This window comes from Eleutherodactylus coqui, chromosome 2 (genome assembly GCF_035609145.1).
Source record: "Eleutherodactylus coqui strain aEleCoq1 chromosome 2, aEleCoq1.hap1, whole genome shotgun sequence".
Taxonomy (NCBI): Eukaryota; Metazoa; Chordata; class Amphibia; order Anura; family Eleutherodactylidae; genus Eleutherodactylus; species Eleutherodactylus coqui.
This window is the reverse complement of record NC_089838.1, coordinates 325,357,078-325,370,413: the sequence shown is the minus strand read 5'-3', so window position 1 is coordinate 325,370,413 and position 13,336 is coordinate 325,357,078. Positions and strand designations below refer to the sequence as shown.

At 47.8% G+C, this 13,336-nt stretch overlaps 1 protein-coding gene across 4 annotated transcripts in view; it reads left to right on the top strand.

Annotated features, from left to right (window-relative positions):
- The window catches only part of CNTROB (centrobin, centriole duplication and spindle assembly protein), a 30,852-nt gene that overhangs the window by 7,440 nt on the left and 10,076 nt on the right, over nt 1-13,336 (top strand). For all 4 annotated transcript variants that reach the window (XM_066593807.1, XM_066593808.1, XM_066593806.1 and 1 more), the window contains 7 exons: nt 1,449-1,536; nt 1,611-1,668; nt 2,296-2,440; nt 3,389-3,505; nt 7,199-7,315; nt 11,027-11,125; nt 11,203-11,409. In XM_066593807.1, coding sequence (XP_066449904.1) covers nt 1,449-1,536; nt 1,611-1,668; nt 2,296-2,440; nt 3,389-3,505; nt 7,199-7,315; nt 11,027-11,125; nt 11,203-11,409 — 831 coding nt within the window. The remainder of the gene's footprint in view (nt 1-1,448; nt 1,537-1,610; nt 1,669-2,295; nt 2,441-3,388; nt 3,506-7,198; nt 7,316-11,026; nt 11,126-11,202; nt 11,410-13,336) is intronic.

The following is a 13,336-nucleotide window of genomic DNA, read 5'->3' as shown; positions in this document are numbered from 1 at the left end:
CGATTCTCCAGTATGAGGTTGTGCGCAGCATCGACGATCTCCGGAACAACAATCTCTCTCGGTCGTCCAGAACGTTCCTCATCATTGGTGCTGAAGTGGCCCGTTTTAAATTTGGCAACCCAGTTCCTAACTGTAGAATATGAAGGGCATTGATCACAGGGCACATGAATATCCTCCGCCGACTTTCCTTGCAGAAACAAGGATCTTATCACTCCTCTGCTCTCATTTGCTGTGAATATCGCCTTAGACTCCGCCATTTTGTTTTCCCGCGTGCCGAGATCACTGGTGCCATAAGCTACAAACACAACATTATGAAAACATATATTAGACACATAAGATTTTCATGTGATGTAACATTCATTACCATAGAAACAAAAAGAACACAAAGCCAAAGACTTATCAGCAGCCCCTCATATTGTATGTTCCTCTTGCCGCCACTAGATGGTGCTGCTGTTCTTCGCCTGATTATGTCTCTACCGCCACGTTCTTCCAGCGGTTGTTCATATGGCGGTGCTGCGGTTATCGGATCGTGTTCGTGCTTCTGGAGATGTTGGTCCCCACGGCTGGAGAGTCTTCTGTCTATTCACTGACAACAAGCAGAGGTTTCTGTAGCGGAAGGTTGCAGTGCTTCCTCACTCACACTAAGGGTTTGTTCGCTCGTATCTGAAATAGTGCCGATTTTTCACGGCCGGCAATCTGCATCGTGATTGATGTGGTGTTTGTTAGGAATCTGTAGCAGATTTCATCGTGGACCGTTGAAGGGGTGAAGTCTGCGGCGGATCCACATCAAAGCCACAGTAATGGCGCATCTTTTGATGTGACTTTTTTTATTGCGGTTTGGTGGAAAATCTGCCTCATTTCTGTTACATGTGAACGCACCCTTAACCCCTTAATGATGAAGTACGATCCCGCTGCATACAATGCCGGCTATTTCTTATAGCGGACGCCCATCGGCAGCAGCCGCACTCAGCATGTATGCATTTTATATCCCCCAGTCCGAGTACAGGTGTCCTGAATGATACCCTGGTGAGGCAGTTGTGAGGTGCTGTTCGGTTGTCATGGCAGCCTGGGGCTTCTGCAGGCCCCCCGGCGCTGCCGTGGTTGATTGCCTGTGAGATCGTGATATAATGTAATACTCTGGTATTATGTTATACTGCAGGAGGGATCAGATCATTGTAAGTTGAAGTCCCCCCTATGGGGAGTAAAAGAAAATAGTTTTAAAAAAGTAAAAGTTTTAAAAATCTACCATTTTCCCATATTTATAATAAAAAAATGTAAAGCAATAATAGAAAAAGAAGTCAATGCAATAAAAAACAAACCTTTGGTGTTCCTGCGTCCGTGAAAGGCTGATCCAGCCAAGTAACGCATTACGTGTCCTGCACATGGGGTAATAAATGCATGCCGGAATTGGGTTTTGTTTGACGCAGCTTGTGATGTCTGCTGTACAGGAGCCGTTGCCGTACATCTCCCAGATGGAGTCCCTGCGATGCCACCTGAAGAACATGCTCACCCTGCACAGCACAGCGCCCCCATATGGTGAGTAGAACGAGGACCAGGCGACATGGAGGTAAACCATAGGCGGCTTCATTTCAGCTGATTGTACTTTGCAGGAGAGGCGCAGGAGAAGAGACTGGAGCAGCAGAGCGACGCCACAAGCACCCTCCTCAGGTACAGCGCAGCCATCCACCGATGGCAAGTGTGCGCCGCAGTGATTGGCCAGTTTACTGCAGTCCCCATCTAGTAGCAGGTTGGACTCCTTTGACCTTCAGTTCGTCATGGGGTAGATTCTACTAGGTGTTAAAGTTGTTCTGCAGGAATACCGGCCCCCGCGGACAGGAAGCTTTTATAGTTGCCACATAATTACATGACGCTCCTCACACGCTTCTGAACAGGAAGGGGTCATCGATTCCTACTAGTTGCGCCAGTTGTTGACCCTTCCATCAGCACGGAGTAACGTAAATCTGGATTCATCCGACATGTGGATGTTATTTCACTGCTCAGTAGTATCATTGTTGCGCTTTTTGTTCTTTCTCCCCTACACTGTCCTTTGCAGACGTGGGGTCAGGGCCGGGCACATTATTTTCTCCATATGCACAGTAGAGAATTACTTCCACCCCCCCCCTTTCTATACAGCTGACTGGTACTGTGCATCTGAATGTTTCCGGTGTCAGTCATGTACCACTGAGGAACCCGCCTGCTACTCCAGTGGAAGGAATGCATCTTGTGCCCTTAGTTGAATGATACTTGTATCCCGCTGATTACTTGAGTTATGTGCTGTTCTCTGCTCTCTCGTAGTGCCCGTCCTGATCAGGACCTCTCCCCACCCTTGTCTCTAGCTGGCTTAGAGGGGCTCTTCCCTCGTTATTCCACACTGTACAACGCTCCTCTGCCTGACCTACAGCTGAGAGAAACTCTGGAGAAAGAGACGGCGCGACGCAAGGTAATCCTGTCCAGACCCGGCCCCCGTCTGTAGAGGTTTGCTGTGTTTATTCCATCGCTCTGGCAGAGTCTCTGCTTTTGTGTTTCTTCTCATTTTACTCTCTTTGCCCATAACTCCTGCTGTCTTTGCCTCTGCCGCCTGCCCCCTTTTGTGCTTCTTTTTGCCTCTGGTCCACACTTGCATCCCTACACCCCTTTCCTTACACTTGCCTTCAAGCCACTTTTTGCCCCTGCCGCCCATCCCCTCTTGCACCCCTCTACTTGTCTCTGCCTTGTCTCAGCACCACTCTTCCACCTCTCACTTTGCCCCACCACCTGCCCTTCCTCCACCTCTCTCTTTGTCTCTACCCACTCTTCCGTCCCACTTTAGCCCCTGCCGCCCGTCCCTCCCTTCTTCCACCCCTCTTTGTCTCTATCTACTCTTCATCCCTCTTTTTCCTACGCTGCCCACCCCCTCTCCAGCCCCCTTTTTTGCTGCCACAGGCCCGCTCTTCCGCCTCTCTCTGTCTCTACTGTCTACCTATTCCTTTACCTTTTCTACCTCTTCTGCCCCTCTTTTTTCTGTGACCAGCCTTCTTCCTTCCCTCTCTTTGCCTCAGCCTTCAACCCCCTCTTCTGCCTCTCTCTTTGTACCTGCCCCCACCTACTATTCCACCCCTCTCGGCAATATCTGTAAGGTGGCTCCTGGCTCTCCTGTGTGGGCCAACCCCTTGGACCCCGTTCCTCCACCTCCTCCCCTCCAGATCTCCCTCAGTGACTCTCCGTCATCTGTCGTGACTCTGGATCAGCAGTTAAGCCTCTGTGTGATGTAATCCTGTTAATGCATCACGTGGGGACTGTCCAAATTAAAACCAGCTCAGCTTTCTTCTAATTACCCGGCATCCCCTCCCCCCACCCAGCACCTTACCAAACGCCTCCCCCACATGGCAGTCTGTGTCTCCCTCCGCAGCACCTGGAACGGCACATCCAGAACCTCCAGAACGAGATGCTTGAGCTCCAGCAGAGGGTGTCGGTGATGCTGGCGGCTGACCGCCGGAAGGACAGTATGATCCAGCAGCTGGACCAGGTGACCTTATACCACTGCATGTATGGCTGATGGAGGCTCTGCAGTCACATGACCACCACGGGAAGTGCCGACTGATTGTGTCTATAGTCATTAGGCAGTTGCATTAAGAACGAGTTGCTCCTGTTGGCAGTGTGACAATGGAGCTGAGGGAATACATGGAGGTCTGCAACTTGCTTGTGGTGAAATCACTAAGCACCAAAATAAGTATGAGTGTGCCCCCTTGTTGTCCCACTGTGTACTCCAGCCGTGCCGTGGATGCGGTTTGTGCTTACAGTCTGTGCCCTTTATGGTACGTTCACAATATGAAATCTGTGTTGGATTTGCATATCGGCTGCTGCGGATCCCCACATGGAATGGCTTCATCCAATGTGCGGAGAACCCAGTGCGGATTCTGCGTCAAGTATTGTCTGTCTCGCGAAGAGAATTAAGAGTATGACCGCTGATTGTGGTTGACGGTCAAATGTCATTATTTAAAAGGATATTTCAGGCTTTTTTTTTAAGTGATAACCTTTCTTTAGAATCGGTCATCAGCATCAGATCGTCGGGGTCATCAGCATCAGATCGTCGGGGTCATCAGCATCAGATCGTCGGGGTCATCAGCATCAGATCGTCGGGGTCATCAGCATCAGATCGTCGGGGTCATCAGCATCAGATCGTCGGGGTCATCAGCATCAGATCGTCAGGGGCCCCACCGATCAGCTGTTTTTTCCGAGCCGAAGCAACTGGAGCTAGTTCAGCTCTGTACACTGTGTAACTGCCCGGAATTGCCCTCAATGAGGCCAGGCATGCAGTATCTTTGCAGGCCACTGCACAGTGTATGGAGACATCACAGCAGCTGTCTACACCCACCAGCTCATAGATAGGGGAGCAGGATCTCTTCTCTGTGTGCAGTGTATGGAGACATAACAGCAGCAGTCTGCACCCACCAGCTCAGAGATAGAGAAGAGATCCTGCTCTCATGTGTGTGCAGTGTATGGAGACATCATAGCAGCAGTCTACACCCTTCAGCTAAGAGATAGAGAAGAGATCCTGCTCTCCTATATGTGCAGTGTATGGGAGACATCATAGCAGCAGTCTGTACCCACCAGCTCAGAGATAGAGAAGAGATCCTGCTCTCCTATGTGCGCAGTGTATGGAGACATCATAGCAGCAGTCTGCACCCACCAGCTCAGAGACAGAGAAGAAATCCTGTCTCCTATGTATACAGTGTATGGAGACATCATAGCAGCAGCCTACACCCACCAGCTCAGAGATAGAGAAGAGATCCTGCTCCCCTACATGTGCAGTGTATGGAGACATCATAGCAGCAGTCTACACCCACCAGCTCAGAGATAGAGAAGAGATGCTGCTCTCCTATATGTGCAGTGTATAGAGGCATTACAGCAGCAGTCTACAGCCACCAGCTCAGAGATAGAGAAGAGATCCTGCTCTCCTATGTGCGCAGTGTATGGAGACATCATAGCAGCAGTCTGCACCCACCAGCTCAGAGATAGAGAAGAGATCCTGCTCTCCTGTGTGCGCAGTGTATAGAGGCATCATAGCAGCAGTCTGCACCCACCAGCTCAGAGATAGAGAAGAGATCCTGCCCTCCTATGTGTACAGTGTATGGAGACATCATAGCAGCAGTCTACACCCACCAGCTCAGAGATAGAGAAGAGATCCTGCCCTCCTATGTGTACAGTGTATGGAGACATCATAGCAGCAGTCTACACCCACCAGCTCAGAGATAGAGAAGAGATCCTGCTCCCCTATATGTGCAGTGTATGGAGACATCATAGCAGCAGTCTACACCCACCAGCTCAGAGATAGAGAAGAGATCCTGCTCACCTATATGTGCAGTGTATGGAGACATCATAGCAGCAGTCTGCACCCACCAGCTCAGAGATAGAGAAGAGATCCTGCTCTCCTGTGTGCGCAGTGTATAGAGGCATCATAGCAGCAGTCTGCACCCACCAGCTCCGAGATGGAGAAGAGATCCTGCTCTCCTATGTGTGCAGTGTATGGAGACATCATAGCAGCAGTCTACACCCACCAGCTCAGAGATAAAGAAGAGATGCTGCTCTCCTATATGTACAGTGTATGGAAACATCATAGCAGCAGTCTACACCCACCAGCACAGAGATAGAGAAGAGATCCTGCTCCCCTATATGTGCAGTGTATGGAAACATCATAGCAGCAGTCTACACCCACCAGCACAGAGATAGAGAAGAGATCCTGCTCTCCTATATGTGCAGTGTATGGAGACATCATAGCAGCAGTCTACACCCACCAGCTCAGAGATAGAGAAGAGATCCTGCTCCCCTATATATGCAGTGTATGGAGACATCATAGCAGCAGTCTACACCTACCAGCTCAGAGATAGAGAAGAGATCCTGCTCACCTATATGTGCAGTGTATGGAGACATCATAGCAGCAGTCTGCACCCACCAGCTCAGAGATAGAGAAGAGATCCTGCTCTCCTGTGTGCGCAGTGTATAGAGGCATCATAGCAGCAGTCTGCACCCACCAGCTCAGAGATAGAGAAGAGATCCTGCTCTCCTGTGTGCGCAGTGTATAGAGGCATCATAGCAGCAGTCTGCACCCACCAGCTCAGAGATGGAGAAGAGATCCTGCTCTCCTATGTGTGCAGTGTATGGAGACATCATAGCAGCAGTCTACACCCACCAGCTCAGAGATAGAGAAGAGATCCTGCTCTCCTATATGTGCAGTGTATGGAGACATCATAGCAGCAGTCTACACCCACCAGCTCAGAGATAGAGAAGAGATCCTGCTCTCCTATATGTGCAGTGTATGGAGACATCATAGCAGCAGTCTACACCCACCAGCTCAGAGGTAGAGAAGAGATCCTGCTCCCCTATATGTGCAGTGTATGGAGACATCATAGCAGCAGTCTACACCCACCAGCTCAGAGATAGAGAAGAGATCCTGCTCTCCTGTGTGCGCAGTGTATAGAGGCATCATAGCAGCAGTCTGCACCCACCAGCTCAGAGATGGAGAAGAGATCCTGCTCTCCTATGTGTGCAGTGTATGGAGACATCATAGCAGCAGTCTACACCCACCAGCTCAGAGATAAAGAAGAGATGCTGCTCTCCTGTGTGCGCAGTGTATAGAGGCATCATAGCAGCAGTCTGCACCCACCAGCTCAGAGATGGAGAAGAGATCCTGCTATCCTATGTGTGCAGTGTATGGAGACATCATAGCAGCAGTCTACATCCACCAGCTCAGAGATAGGGAAGAAGAGATCCTGCTCCCCTATATGTGCAGTGTATGGAGACATCATAGCAGCAGTCTACACCCTTCAGCTAAGAGATAGAGAAGAGATCCTGCTCCCCTATGTGTGCAGTGTATGGAGACATCATAGCAGCAGTCTACACCCACCAGCTCAGAGATAAAGAAGAGATGCTACTCTCCTATATGTGCAGTGTATGGAGACATCATAGCAGCAGTCTGCACCCACCAGCTCAGTGAATACTTGAGTTAGTGATGGAGCCTGCAGAGGGGAAACTGGTGATAGATATAGGATACAAGTCATGCAATGGTTAAATATTCCTCATGTTCACACAGAGCAGCTTATTCTGAAAAGTCACCTGAAAATGCGGGTTCCCTTTTAAGATGTGTGTTTTTTTTTTCAAATTCTTTCTTCTATGCATCTGTTGTTAAGCTTCTGGGCTCATACAGACTTTCTGTCCTCAGACTCTGGCCTTGGTGGTCGGGGGGTGGAAGCAGCAGGAACTTCAGAGAGAAGAGTCTACACATCGTCTCAGACAGGAGAAGGAGGAGATGGAACAGGCCAGGACCAGAGACCAGGAGGTGAGCAAACGCTCGGCCAATGTTATGCAGATATCCCTGGTCTAAGGCTGGGACATCGAAATACCGATACATCGCTAATGCTTTGGCGATGCCTTTCATCGATATTCTGTTTGATATATCGGTAACATCGATAGTTTAAAGTGATATAATATCAGTTTTTGTAAAGAAGAGACTTGTCTTGTGGTCCGGTGACCAGATGTTCTTTCTTTACATTCCGCCCTTTCCCTTGTGTTGGCACAGGATGTAGTTTTGCTCACGAAACTTATAACCAAGTTCTTAAAACTTCTGTAAAGTGTGAGGAGACTCTTTGTGACCAATAAGGTTTGCTCCAGGCTAAACGACTCTCAGAATAGTGGGGTCTTCGGCCCCTCCCCCACATGCGTTTGTTCATCGCGTTAGACGAGGCTCTGAATGCTTGCGTCTAACGCCATGGCAGTGGGCAGTGCTGTCTAAATGAAAGATGGAGGGCTGCGCTGAACGCGTCTAACGCGAACGCAGTGCCCATAGAGCCATTTCTTGGCTCATTCGATAACGATTATTGGGGCCAACGATAAAAACCTTCTTCTCATGGACCTCATTGTAATTCTATGGCTCATCTGTCATTTTTATTTTCATTTGTAACTTATTTTCCTGTTATTAATAGTTAGAAGTTAATAATAAATTCAACGGTTTAGAGTTTTAAAAGAAATCTATAATTTTTTGCTGATTGTTGCTTTATTAACCCCAGACCTGCTTTATTTCTATACAGCATTTAAAAGTCGATCTATCGATAGTTTCCACCGATATTTCACAATAATCGATAGTTTGCTCAGCGATAGTCGATACTATCGATATTTTTGTGTCGATGTCCCAACCCTCCCCTGCTCTCATTGGTTGCCCAAATCCATAAATGTCATTATGCCACCAGATATGTTCTCAGGGTAGCAAGTGATCAGACGGGTAACCATAAACCCGTTTAACCCTAGTTCCTTGGTGGCAGACACCGGGTCATGATCAGGCTGGCACTTATACATTTTACATCAGCAGATCACAGAATTTAAAACTCCTCCAGGCCTGGAGGAACAAAGATGGCCACAGCAGCTTCTCTGACGACCTGATGCACACTGTGCGTTAGCATGCATCATTAGTCTGGGGGCCCTTTTACACGCATCCAGCGGGAATCTGAATGATTATTCAGTATAAATGCATGAATGATTAATGAGAATTTGTTTGCTTGTCGTTCAGCTTCTGCATGCAGAAAACTGAAGGATGGCTCGGCCGCGTAAGTAGGCAGTTGCGGTGCGGTTCGGAATGATGATCCAGGTCACTCTGCCTTCATTCACTAACGATGCTCATTCCTGTGTAAAAGCACAGGAAAGATTATTGTTGGGACGTCTTGTCCAGCATTTGCGCCTCACAAGTCGACCCATTAAAAGACCCCTGAGATACAACAGCTGCTTTGATGACCCAGTACTGCCCCATGAGCAACACTGGCCAGTCAGAGCAGCACGTGGGGCCGTAGGCCTCCCTCACGGGCACTTTTTTCCCGCTATTAACGCAGCGTTTTCAGCGCTTCGCTAATCGCGGTATAACGCTTCCATTGTTTTCAGTGGAGCCTCCCGGACAGACGCTCGATTCATTTTTGAGCCGAGTCTTTTCTATTTTGTGACATTTAGCGCAGCTCATCGCTTTGCCGACTGCCTTGTGAAGGAGGCCTTGGGGTCCTCTTACACAGAATGATGACCGTTTAAAAAAACCGTTGGATCGGGTGAATGTGACCGCTAATCATTCAGTGTAACCACGGACAATGATTGAATGACGAATGATAATTCATTTGCTTCTCGTTCGTCCATTTTATACAACTCGTTTTTGCTCATTTGCGCGTCGTTGCTTGTGAACGGCGATCGTTGTACAGGGAATGTAAATCACTCAATGATCTGCCAACGCATTTGCGAACAATTTATCTGCCTGTATGAACGGGCTGCACGAGCGAACTCTGTCATCTCTCATGCGAACGATTTATTGTTCTGTGTGAAAGGGGCCTCAGACTACTAATGCATACTTCTCGCAGTGTGCGTCAGAGAAGCGGTTCAGCCATCTTTGTTACTCCAGGCCCGAAGAGTTGCTTCAATTTGAGAGGTACAGACATCTAGGTCACTTGTCATGGAATATCTCTTCAAAGCTAACCTGTCAGGCCCTCGGGTCAGCAGGGCCGGCTGCATAGCCTTGCAACTGTGGTCCTGCTGACAGATTTACCTTGGCCCCCTCATTCCACCTTACCAAGTCTTGTCGGATTCAGCTCCTGACGCTTTGAATCTGTCAAGTCGGCGGTCTACTTTGCTCACTGTCAGTTAAATCTGATGTCTTACATTGAGAGTGAACAGTGGAGACCGCCTACTAGAGAGATTCGAAGCGCCAGGAGCTAAATGTACGGAGACAAGAAAATCTGTGACAGTCAGCGGGTCCACAGTTCCAAAGCTATGCAGCCGGCTCCACTGACTGAGGACATGGCAGGTTCCCTTTAAACGCTTCACGCCTCAGGCTATATATCTATGTCCTGGGCTTTTGGGGTTTGTATGGAGTAGGCTCAGGAGCCAATCCCGCTACATATTATGCACGGGCCGGCTGTCTTTGACAGCTGACATTCCCCACATCCGCTACAATCCGTATATGAAAGTAACACATTATTCATCCCACACGGGGGACATCAGCAGGAACAAAATTACACAACGACAGAATTATACTTTTTTTTTTGTCACCCTGACTCCAAGAAAAATTGTAATAAAAAGCCATCAAAAAGTCGTATGTACTTCGAAATGGTACCAATAGACACCACAAAAAGGACACCCCGCACAACTGTGCAGACGGACATATAAAAAAGTTATGGCGGACAGAAGATGGAGGCAGAAAACCATTTTTTTTAATGATTGATCATTTTCTTAAAAGTATTCATTCTGACCCATAAATAAAGTTATCGTGTCCTCTCTGCTGCAATGTGTGCCCTGTAAAAGCAAGATCACCCCTCCCCCCACCTTCCACACACGCGATGCTATAATGGCTGCTTTTTCTCCCATTTCACTCCACTTAGATATTTGTAAGTTTCCGGCACATTATCTGGTACCTCAGGCAGCTGTCTGAGGGCTGGACGGTCCACGTCGATGGGCAAATAAGAGTTGGGTTTTTTGAGAGTGGGGAGAAGAAACCAAAAATAAATAGGAAAAAAAAAAAAGAGCCTTGTCCTCAACGGGTTAAAGGGAATCTGTAAGAGGGTAAGCTGAGGAGGCCCAAGTGTTAGCACTATTGGTATAACCCACAGAAGACATTCTGCACAAAGAAACCTGCAGTGAACACACATATCAGTAGGTATTCCGTGGTTGGGGGGGGGGGGGGGGGGGGGGGGGTCGCTTTTTGCACCTGTAGACGTTAATGGGCAATTTTGGTCTTTGAATATGGAGAAAAATAAGAGATGCTAAAAGAAGATTAAAAAAGAATTATTTTTTTTATGCACAACATTGGGCCACGTAAGAAAAACGAAAAACCTCCCCTTTGAATACTTATTAATTCAGAGGGTCTGTATTCTGTCTGTATTCAATCAGTGAAAAATATGGACTGCGTACAAACAGAAAATCCGCCCATATGACGGGCCTAACTGCTTAACTGAAGGGAAGGACTTGTGTCCGCTGTGCCACCACTGTCTGTTATTCTTCACTCCTAATCTCCCATATGCCCCAGACCGTGACACGAGTGGGACAGGAACTGGCTGCGGCTCTGGAGTCGTTGGAGCGGGAGAAGAATGCCACCAAGGAGCAGCAGATAGAGCTGCAGGGACTGGTAAGGGCTCAGTTACTGCCACACTAACTGCCCAATGCCTCTACATCTAGTGTGATTGGTCGATGTTCTTCCTTCAGGCTGATGAGCAGACGGCTCGAGTGTCTCGGCTGCAGGAAGAGCTGGAAGCGGAGGAGGAAGCCAGAGAGCAAGGAAGCCGAGAACTGGAGGCGTTGCAGCAGCGTATGCAGGAGCAGCAGAGCTCCTGGGAGGAGAGGGAGCAGGAGCTGCAGGAAGAGTGCAGACGGGTGGAGGAGCGGGGGATGAGAGAACTGGAGGAGGAGAAGGTAACCCCATGTCCCAGAATCCTCTGCTAGATATATCTTCTCTTTGTAGAGGGCACTTTCGTATCTTGAAGGTCCCCAGATGTTGTGCACATACAAGCCTGCTAGACTTCGTTGTAGAATAGTACCCCCCTCCCCACGGCTCCGCTGCAGTCATCATGTTCGGTATTGGTAATGCCCTTAGGGGATATCCACCATGATTGGGGTGACACAGCTGCTACCCCCTCAGATCAGGCAATTACTCAGAGAGAGTTCACCTTTAATAATACACATCATGGTCACTGGCGATGGGATGTCATGTAATATAGGTACTCTGACTTCTAGATTTGGAATTGAGAAGTTAGGCCAGTTTTTCCTAAGATTAGCCAAATTGACTTCTAGCTCATGTTTTTTTTTTTTGCCTTTTCTCTGGATCAACATTGCAGGATAATAGACCGAACTGGATGGACAGATGTATTTGTTCAGCCTTATGTACTATGTTTAAAGGGAACACATCACCTCCAAACATCCCTATAAACTGAGTGATGCTGCTGTTTGGGAAGGTTATAGGAAGCCGGTGGGGGGTGGGTTGTACTTTTTATACTCTCCAGTTCTCTCGGTCCTGCGCTGCCCCCTGGTGAAGTTGGCAAGTGGCACAAAAACGGACTCTTTCAGACCGTCGTGCATGCGTTCCCATAGAAGCCCTAAATCTGCTAGGACACTTTTTATTTTTTCTGTTACAAAAATGCTACATTTGTGTAGATTGCTCTCTCAGACCTTATTTCTGGTGTCTTTTTGCACAAAATAAAACCTCCTACTTTTTGCTGTTGGTCAGTAGTAAAGCACAATTTTCCATCCCTGCCCCCTCACCTGATTTCCCGTCACACTCTGGAGGTCTCTTCTATGTCTTGCAATCCCTTCCATGCAGTGCAGCCCCTGTCTGATGCTTATCAGTCACCATCTTGATGCTGAGATTTTTTTTTTTGCTTCCAGTTTCACATGTATCCCATGATGCTTCAGCACAGCATTAGCTGAGGCTATAACATTTTTATCTGCTGGGGGCAGTTTGATTGTCATTACCTTCAATATTCACCTATATAAGCTACAGCCCATAAGTATACAGTCCGGAAGATGAGCTGTGATCTCCTCTATTATACCTGAGTGACAGAATCTGTGTGATTATCAGTACTGTGATAGGAGTGCCTCTCTCTCCCTCTCTGTGGTAGATCCATGTAACAGTATCACACAGACTGTGAAACTGACTTAATTTGGGAACACATAAATCTAAGTAGATCTCAGAATTCGCATCATGTGACCATCTGAGGAGAAACTGGCTGGTGGCTTCAGATGGCCAGAAGTAACTAACCAAGATCACTGTGTGTTTATATAAACAAACTGCATTTTGGGGGGCGAAGGGCACCATTTTTCTCACTTCTGATGTGTTTTTGGGGTCATTGATGTTTTTAAAGTCGCATTGTGCTCCATGTCTAGCTTTTTTGTGGTGTTTTTCTCTTAGGCTTCTCTGTTGGAAGAAAACCCGTGTGTGCCTATAGAGTGCCAATGATAGCCGTACACTTTCTGAAGTTCCACGTCAGATTTTTTCAATATGAATCTGACAGTTTCATCCATGGCACAACTCTAAAGGCCCTTTTACACTCAGCGATTATCGCTAAAACGGCCAAGCGACTGAACGAATTCATGACATTTTTGCATAAAATTACATGTACCGATAATGCCTTTCAATCATCTCTATTTCCCTTATTAGCTCAAGTAAACTCAGTAATGTTTGTTTGCTCAGGTGGGTGTGTGTTTATGCAAGGGATTATCTGGCCTGCAGGATTCCTTTGTCTTCTCCTGGCATGAGTCTTATTGTGTATGTAAGGCAAACAAACCCTTCCCCCTCAAGTTAGCAAACCTCTCAAAAGACTGCACGAATTCCATTCAAATGCAG